Here is an 8,739-nt window from a genome sequence, read left to right as displayed (position 1 = left end):
CCCCGAGCAGCCCAGGCTCACACAGGATCTGCTGGAGGTGAACAGCTGCCAGCACAGCCCGTGTTCAAACTGTGGCTCTAATGCACACCTTGAAAACTCTGGGGTCACAGGGGATATTAAACCGGGTTTGGCTGGTCCTGTGGCTCAGGCTGGCACAGATTACTGCACTTTCTCCTTGCTTCATTTGCTTCTGAAGGAAATAGGTGAAGCTGGGCAAGTGTTTGGTGCAGAGTGCAAAAAGTAACGAAGGCCAAGGCTCTGTTAAACAAATTCATTTGGTTCTGTGCATCAATAATCAGAATCCACTCACGATGTCATCTTCATATCCTCCTGCCAGCACCAAGGAATAGGCGCCGTCGTTGCTCCTGCCGTGGATCCCCGCCACGTGGGGCCGGTGCACCCCGGACTCGCTCACCTGGCAGACAAAAACGGGTTTGGAGGCACCTGCTCTCAGCAGACCCCACACAGCACCAGCCTGGGAGCTGAACCAACTGTGCTATTCCACATCTGCTTTCCATGTTCCACGGGGGAAACTGCTCTCACCATCATCATCATCCTCCAAAAAGCTCCAGGCAGAAGAAAGAAAAATAAAAATGCTTCTAACAAAGTAATGCACTGACTGTATTGAACACATGTGTAAGGTTTGTGGTGCAAATCTAATAATTACTGACATTGCTTATTAAAAGGCTCCAGGCATTTAAGAATAATACAGCTATTAAATATTTGTATAAAGTTTTGAAAGAGTTGTAATAACAACTTTCCCTCAATACCTGAACTCAAGATCTGGATAGGCCAATGCTTTTTTCTGCCCCAGCTTTCTCACAGGATGAGAAACCTCTTGTTTCATGTATGTGGATATTTCAGACACCCTTGCCAGGGCACACTACACACCTGCAGGACAAACTACTGAGAACAAATCTGTTTGCTTTGGGGTTTTTGAGCTACCAAAAAGAGCACTAAAACAAAATAAACCAGCACTTGATGGGCCCCAACAATGCAGCATTAGTTATGGAACACTTGATCCAGACAAAGCCAGAATTCTTTTCCTTCTGCACTTCCATATGTCCAGTGATGCACACATTTCCACATTAACTGTTTCAGGTTTCTTGTAGCAGCTGGATCATTCCCATTTCTCCCCACAGCAGATCAGGCCAGCATTCAGCTTCATACCTGAACTCTGAATTTCCACATGGTGCCAACGGGGATGCCAGGAATTGGTCCATAGTGGTTGGAGGGGACAATGGTGCATTCCTTGGTGCGCCCAACACACGCCATGCCCTGGGCAGAGAGCAGGATCAGCCAAGAGCCCAAAGGAACCAACACAACTCCAAGTAAAACAGCTTTGGACTGACCTTGCCCCAGTCTCTCCGGGAGGAGGAATTAGCAGATGCCATCTTTTGTTTCTTTTTACTTTCTTTTAATTTCTCTCCTGCTAAAACCACCTCACTTGCATCATTTCGACATTCAGGGCAATACCTAAAGTCATTGAAAATTAATAAGCAGCAAAGGCTTCAGTTAGGAGCATTTCCTCCAAACACAGTGAGTTATGTTACAATTTCCCCACGTGAAACCAGACAGGACATGGAAACACTCTCACACTGGAATTACTGGAACAACACTGCAGATGTGTCAGAAAACAGCTGTGCCACAAAATCATTGCAAACAGTGTTGAAACAGGGCAGAGCGAATAAACCAGGGCATTTCACTGACTCTGTGTCTACTGAAAGATGTATTTCACTATCCACACCTCTCCCTGTACACATCTCATGTACAAACCAGCCTGACCTGCTGATGGTGGGGCCTGGGCCCTGCCTGCAGCCACTGCACAACTGCAGCCCCCCAACATCAAGTTTTCATTTGGTCCTCTCTGAATCCCAGGCTGGTTTAGGTTGGAAGCTTAAAGCTCATTGCAGGAACACCTCCCACTATCCCAGGCTGCCCCAAGCCCTGGCCTTAGGCAGGTACACAAAAAAGGCACCAAGATCCCAAAACTAAGAAAAGGAGTATACAGGCCACTGGCTTAAAGCCTCCTCTCATTAAGCTCAAGAAAAGCTAGGAAGTTTTACCAAGAAAAACCCCAGAAGACACACACCCCTGTTCAGCCACTGGAAAGGGCAGCTTCGAGCCCCAGACCTAGTTCAGGCTCCTGAGCAGAGGCAACTGTGACACCCCACACGCCTCCCCAGAACCTACCAGTCCTCATCATCTGGGATTCTGCTGAGGGGAGGCTTGAGGCAGTAGATGTGGAAGGCCATGTCACACTCGTCACACATGAGCTGCTTCTCTGGATCCTGCTTCCCCCCACAGATGTGACACGCACAGACCCTGCACGTCTTGTTGGGGTTGTCCTTGCAGGCTTTACACACAGGTCCAATCTGTCCTGTGGGCAAACACAAAACACACTCAGCCAATGCCAAGATCCACTGGGAACAGCCAAAGGAGGCACCACTAAACTCTCAAAGCTCTCTGAGACAACTGGCAGGATGTCACAAGGTGAGACAGACAAGCAAGAACTCCCCATCAGACTCACGTTTTGGGGTACCAGCACTGATGGGAGAAGCAGAGCCTGGCTCTTCTATTTTATAGATTTCATCCACTAATATAATTGTGCAGTCATTCAAGGAATCACCAGCTTCCCTAGAAGTTGAGAAAAGAGATCCCAGTTCAGAAGTATCCCAGAGCTCAAATTCACAGCTGTGCATACATCAGACTGCTCCAGTATTAAAAATCAAATCATTTTATGCAATTAGAATAAACCTCCTCTTGTCTCAGGGAGAATCCAGGCACTTGTAGCATTTCAATTACCAAGAGTGACTGTTCCCCCTGCCCCCAAATATATTTCAGACTCATGTCTCATATTTTATAGTTAAAAAGTCAAAATCACTCTGGTGAGAAGAAAAAGGAGGAATATTCTTTTCTTCCTGAAGTTGAGTCTCCTTCAGGAGAGAACTGGCATCATTTTTCATCACTTTTATATAGTAAGAGACATCATCCCATCTCCACAACATATTACACTGCAGTTTTGTACAGCCATTATGGATAATTAACACATAAAGAATAATTTGTCTCATGGTGAATATGGGGCTTTGCATCCTTTCAGCATTAAGTGAATCCATGGATCAGCGTTCCTTCGAGTGTCCAGTTCCTCAGTGGAAGGAAATCAGAACTGCAGAATGCTGCAGTTATTTACCCAAAAAGGACAGGCCACTTTCCATCTGTCCCCTGCACCAGTGTGGCACCATTCTTTGCCAGCAGTCTCACTCAGACCTCAGAGAGCTGAAGCAGAACAAGGGAATCCCATTTATCCCACGTGAGCACTTACCCGAGCAGTATCTTTGCATTGAGCTCCCTGGTCAGTTTTGTTTCCCTTTTCTGCAGGATCTCAGCATCGTACCAGAAGCCCCTCTCCTTGGGCTCGTCGGGGTTGTAGTTGACCATCACCACCTGCCCCACCTCCAGCTGGTGCCACTTGAGGATGGTCCGAGCCCGAGCGCGCACGTTAGCGGAGCTCATCTGCACCACGCCGTTCTCTGGATAACTTCAGGGCAGGGACAGAACAAAAACCAGATTCAGCAGCAGTTCTGAGGAGTAACAGGTGTTCCACAGACAGGTTGATTTTGCTGCACAACACAAGAATACCATCAAGGATAAAATCTCCTCCCACACTGATGCAGAACCAACCTGTGTGGCTTTGCTACTGTTCCCTCCCTCTGACACTTGGCCACCAGCACTTCCTATAAATGCTGGTATCCATAAAAACACGATTCCAGCCCCCTGGAATTCCAACTGCAAAACAACCTTACTCGCCAGGGCTCAATGACATAATTACTATGTCACTGCCCAGTTCTGTTTTAATTAATGCAATATCTGCAATAAAATCTCCTATCACCATCACAAGCCAAATGACTCCATTGGCCAAAACAAAACTCACTCATCATATTTCACATGATAAATTACATCTTCTTCAGGGACAGCTGTGGGCTGGTCAGGATCTGTGCAGCTCTCAGCTGATTCACTGGTGGGTTTTTTCCTGGTGACATTCACAACCTGGGCTTCAAACCACGCTCCCATGTCCGTGTCCCGAGCATCCACCAAGTCATTGATCTGTGCAGAGCAAAGAGCACAGCTCACCAAAAGGGATTTGCAAATTAGCCATTCATTTCCAATCCACTTGAAGATTTAACCATCTCAAGAACTGCACCATTATCAAGATATTTAAATGATCACCTTAAAAATTAAGATTTCCTCTGCTTTCCTGGTCCTGTCGTGCAGCCCTACAGTGTGCTTAGGTTGAATTTGTAAGGTTATAAATCCACTCTACACCAGACATGTAAACCAAGCCTTTTTAGTGAGCACAAACCATTCTTGGTTAGTCTGGAACAGCCTTTTAAAATGTCTTGCTCATAACCTGGCAAAGACATCGCTAGATCTGTAATAAAATCCATTGAAACAAAGAAGTAAAATGATTCTGAACAGCTGCTTGAGATTTTCTTTTGTTCATTCAAGAAAGTTTCAGCTTTGACAAATGTAGTGACTCCAAGCAAAAATATTGGGAAAATTTGTAGAAAAAAAAAAAAATCAAACCAGACACTGTGAATGCTTTTCTTTTTTTTTAATTAATTAATGTATTGTAGTTTTAGTTCAAAGGACAAAATGAAAAAAAAATTTAAGTATTTTGACCTACAGCATGTTGCATTGAATTGGTTTGTGGGTTGGTTGGTATTTTTGTCTTTGTTGTTGGAGGGTTTGAGAGAAGAAAGGAACTGCCCACACAGTCGGGGTATGAAAGATTTTCAGCGATTCTCCGCCGCAGAGAACAATTCCCCTGGCCGGGCGCAGGTCCGAGGGCTCCCGGTGTGTGAGGACCCACCTTGTAGAGGCCGAAGCCGGGGTCTGTCCAGAGGGGCTGCTGTGCTGCCGTGCTGGGCTGTCCCTCCAGCTCCAGGGCACCCTCCCCGTTGTGGGAGCTTTTGTCGGACTCGCTGGGGCCGGAGCCGCAGCCGGAGTCGCTGTCCGAGAGCTCCGAGTCCTTCTCCTTGCTCGCAGCAGGCAGCACGGCCGGGCTTTGTCTGACCAGCAGCTGAACGATATCGTTCAGCCCCACGCTGTAATCGAACAGGGAGTGCCCATCTTCCATCTGCGGGGAAAGCACCAAACCGAGCTGGTGACGGCCTCCACCGGGCTGACCCCGAGCACCCGCGGCGCCCAGAGCGGCCCTGCCCGCCAGCACCCGCCACGTGGCTTTAGAGCCAGCAGCAGCCAGCTCTGGGCCCTTCTTCCCTCTATTCCCGCTATTCAAATGGTCTTTTTCCAGTCACCCCACAGCCTACGAGAGCAAGGCTTCCATGCTACCCTGGACTCACTCCCCAGCCTCGATGAGATCTGGAAAGGTTTGCAGGACTTTCCCTGGAAACATCAATTAAACAACTACAGATGCCCCACATTCCCATCAGGATTCAAAGATAATTCCACATTACCTACAAACCCAAAGGGAAATGATTTCTTCCTCAATTCAGTCGCATCCCAAACGTTAATGCAGACTGTCTTTATATTTTGTGTGTGATCCTGATTATTGTTACACCATTTCCATTAATCCTAGCACTAATTAGAAGCCAGAGTTAATCACGCACTTTTCTCTCAGCAAACACACATTTTTTCCATTCAAAGTAAAATCAAAAAAAGATTCAATTCAACTTGAAACTACCCAATCGCTCTTTAGCGTGGCCAGGCGTGTCCTAATTTCACACCCTCTCTAATTCTAAGAGTTTATTTGGCAAGTCTGGCGTGGCTTTAGTCAAATCAAAACCCTGCCCTGCAAAAAGAGAAGTGCAGAGGGAGAGAGAGATCCCTCAGTAACTCTCAGGAGCTCTAAGGAGCACAACCCTTTTAGAGTTAACATGTGAGGCTGGAGCCCACGGAGCAGTCAGAAGTTCAGACAAGCTTCCCCACATATTTAAGGTCTGACTAAGAAATTTTACAGGAAATGATCGTCCCCTTCCAGCTCAAACCACCAGAAAAAGCAATCCCTGGAGCTTTGTTCTCTATCAGGGGGAAGCAGAGCAAAACCACAAAAATTTACACTTCACAGGAATCACTATGATAATTCAACTCTGATTTATGGCATCAAATGGCTATGGAACAATCCCTGGAAATCTGACTGCACAGGAAGAGGTCTGAGCTTTTTGCTGGTTTAGAGATGAAAACTCGAGATGTGTAAGGACACACCAGAAATCGGTTGTTTCTTCTTAGCCCAGACACAGTGTCACAACCACGGGGACAGCAGCAGAGGACACGAGTGACAACAGGTGCAAAGGGAAATGGCAGAGCACAGGAACAGGACAGGAAACCACAGGAGCTCAAGGCACAGCCAGAAAGAAGAGCCTGGGACTGACGACAAACCTCAAACAAAGGAGGCAGCTTTTAACTAACAGCTAATTCTCTAACCCCATTTAAAAATGGTCATGAGTAAGAAACTGAACATTTGCAGGGATTCCAACAGCCAGAGAAAGGGCAGGGGGAACGAGGCCCGAGAGAGGCTGGATCACACCAGGGAACCAAGGAACTGCAGGAGGAGGGATTCCCTTGGTAGGGCAAGGGCATCCTCACTCAGTCACCACTTCTGGAAATCCTCCTAACCCGGGCTGGCTGCACAGGCTGCGGGGTCAGGCTGACAGGTGCCACCTGCCCTGAACCAACCTCTCTTATCACTTAATTTACAACACAAATGGGTCATTAAGGCACCCAAATCTACCCTAACCCAACAGAAAGGTGGGTTACACCCAGCAGCCCTTCAGAGACCTCACACCATCCTACAAGCCTCTTTTTATGCTACCACTGGTACCTGAGCTTAGACTGGGGCTAGTCCAGGTGTATTTCCATGTTCTACAGCCACACCTGCTAGTTACAGAGTACAGTTAGCTCAAGACTGCCTAAAACAGAAAGAAAAGCAGCTAGAAAAAAACTGTCCATCCCCAGCCAACTCAGCGTCCTGCTGCTTTTCCTGAAATTAATCCTGTGATCAGCCAAACACCGGATCAGGAGTTTCTCTAGCACGGAGCTTTAGCAGCATAGGACTAGGCACAATACAGCAATTGTATTTTAAAATGGTTTTGATTGACTTCAGTGCTAATTTAGTTATATTATTAACTCACAAGGAAGAAAACAGTTGTACAACAGCAATTGTAAACCTATTATTGAAAACATAATATAGCACTGAGCCACTCAAGTGTTCTGTACCTAGTGAGAATTTGATACCAGAGCTGAAAAACCTCAAAATAATGAGTTGCTTTTCCCAATTTACAAAGAAAAATGAGATCTTTATGGCTTTCAGAGCAGTGAAAGTTGCAAGGCTCAAAAGAATTAAGCACTTTAAAGACAATAAAATCACAAGTAATATTCAGACACTTCATAAAGGCACTGTCAAGGCAGAAGAGCGGCACATTAGGTTGAAATTAATAAGAAAAGTAAGAATAAAGGCTGTGCTGCAGCTGGCTCCTGTCCTTGGCAGGGCACGGAAGGAGCAGCGCGGGAGGGAGCCGGGATCACTAGATGGCAGCAAAAGCCCTCACTTAATAAATAAATAAATAAAATAAAATTAAATAAATTAAAACACCCGTCCTCAGCTGGAGGGGAGGACGGGGCAGGGAGCGGTGTCCGAGCACCGCGCTGCTGCCGCTCCGAGGCTGTCACCACCCCCCCCCGCCGCGCCGGTACCTGCTTGCCGCGGTAGAACAGCCGCTGCCGGTGGGGCTCCACGCCGAACACCTCGTGTATCCGCAGGCGCAGTCCCTCCACCTTGGTGAGCTTGGAGAGCGAGTCCACGCGGTGCGTCTGGCTGCCGTCCATGGTGCGCACCTGGATCCACATGGCGGCGGCGCTGCCCCGGGAATGGGACCGCGCTCAGGCGGCGGCACCGGCGGGGCGGGCCAGGCCCCGGCCCCCGCCCCGCCCTCACGCGCCCGCCGCACGCCATTGGCCGGCGGCCCGGGCGGCTCGGCCGCTGATTGGCTGCGTGGGGCTGGCCCCGCCCCCCACGCGGGAGCCTAACGGCTCCGCTCGCGCCGACCGTATCTCCCGCCACAATTGAAACCCGCCCGCCGCGCCCACGCGCCAAGTCTCGCGCGATCATGCAAATGACGGAAGGGATAAAGGAGGTGGAAGCGCGTGGTCTTAAAGGGGCCGCCACCGGCGCCCGCGGCACGGCGGGCACAGCGCGGGCCGCGGTCCCTGGACCGCACACGCACCCCGGGACAGGAGGGGATGTCAGCGACCCCCGCCGCTCCCGGACCCGCCCCAGCCCGGCCGCGTCATCCCCGCGCACCCCGCGGGGCGATGCCACTCCCCGGGCCCGCAGGGCACCGGTGCCGCCGGCACCGCCCCTGACGGGCACACCCCCTCCCGCGGGCCCGTTCGGGGGCGGGGGTCGGTCCCGCTGTCGCGGCCCCGAGCGCGTCCCCTCCGGGGCACCCGAACCAGCTGTCACTGCCCGGGCACGGCGGAGCGCTCCCGCTGCTTCCCGCACCGCCCCGGCACGGGCACGGCAGCGAAACCCCTGCGCCCCTCGCTGTCCTCCCGCTCCCGGGGTCCCCGGCCCGCGGCGGGATCGCGATGGGGCGGCGGTACCGGGACCGGGGGTCCCGGCGGACTCACCGGGCTGTGGGGCCGGGGGTCCCGGCGGTCTCACCGGGCTGTGGGGCCGGGGGTCCCGGCGGTCTCACCGGGCTGTGGGGCCGGGGGTCC

At 50.5% G+C, this 8,739-nt stretch overlaps 1 protein-coding gene across 4 annotated transcripts in view; it reads right to left on the bottom strand.

Moving 5' to 3' along the window:
- The window catches only part of UHRF1 (ubiquitin like with PHD and ring finger domains 1), a 13,483-nt gene extending 4,755 nt beyond the window's left edge, over positions 1-8,728 (bottom strand). For 2 of the 4 annotated variants that reach the window (XM_015651613.1, XM_015651617.3), the window contains exons 1-9: positions 7,714-7,876; positions 4,871-5,137; positions 3,932-4,104; positions 3,323-3,538; positions 2,531-2,637; positions 2,194-2,380; positions 1,353-1,476; positions 1,171-1,278; positions 311-415 (exon numbers count right to left, since the gene is read on the bottom strand). In XM_015651613.1, coding sequence (XP_015507099.1) covers positions 311-415; positions 1,171-1,278; positions 1,353-1,476; positions 2,194-2,380; positions 2,531-2,637; positions 3,323-3,538; positions 3,932-4,104; positions 4,871-5,137; positions 7,714-7,866 — 1,440 coding nt within the window. In that variant the 5' untranslated portion in view covers positions 7,867-7,876. Of the gene's footprint in view, positions 1-310; positions 416-1,170; positions 1,279-1,352; positions 1,477-2,193; positions 2,381-2,530; positions 2,638-3,322; positions 3,539-3,931; positions 4,105-4,870; positions 5,138-7,713; positions 7,877-8,649 lie in introns of those variants that run through there. The other 2 variants (XM_015651616.1, XM_015651614.1) reach the window with 2 other exon arrangements.
- Between the last annotated feature and the right edge of the window lie 11 nt (positions 8,729-8,739).

This window comes from Parus major, chromosome 28, assembly GCF_001522545.3.
Source record: "Parus major isolate Abel chromosome 28, Parus_major1.1, whole genome shotgun sequence".
In the NCBI taxonomy this organism is placed as follows: Eukaryota; Metazoa; Chordata; class Aves; order Passeriformes; family Paridae; genus Parus; species Parus major.
This window is presented reverse-complemented; position numbering and strand designations above follow the sequence as displayed.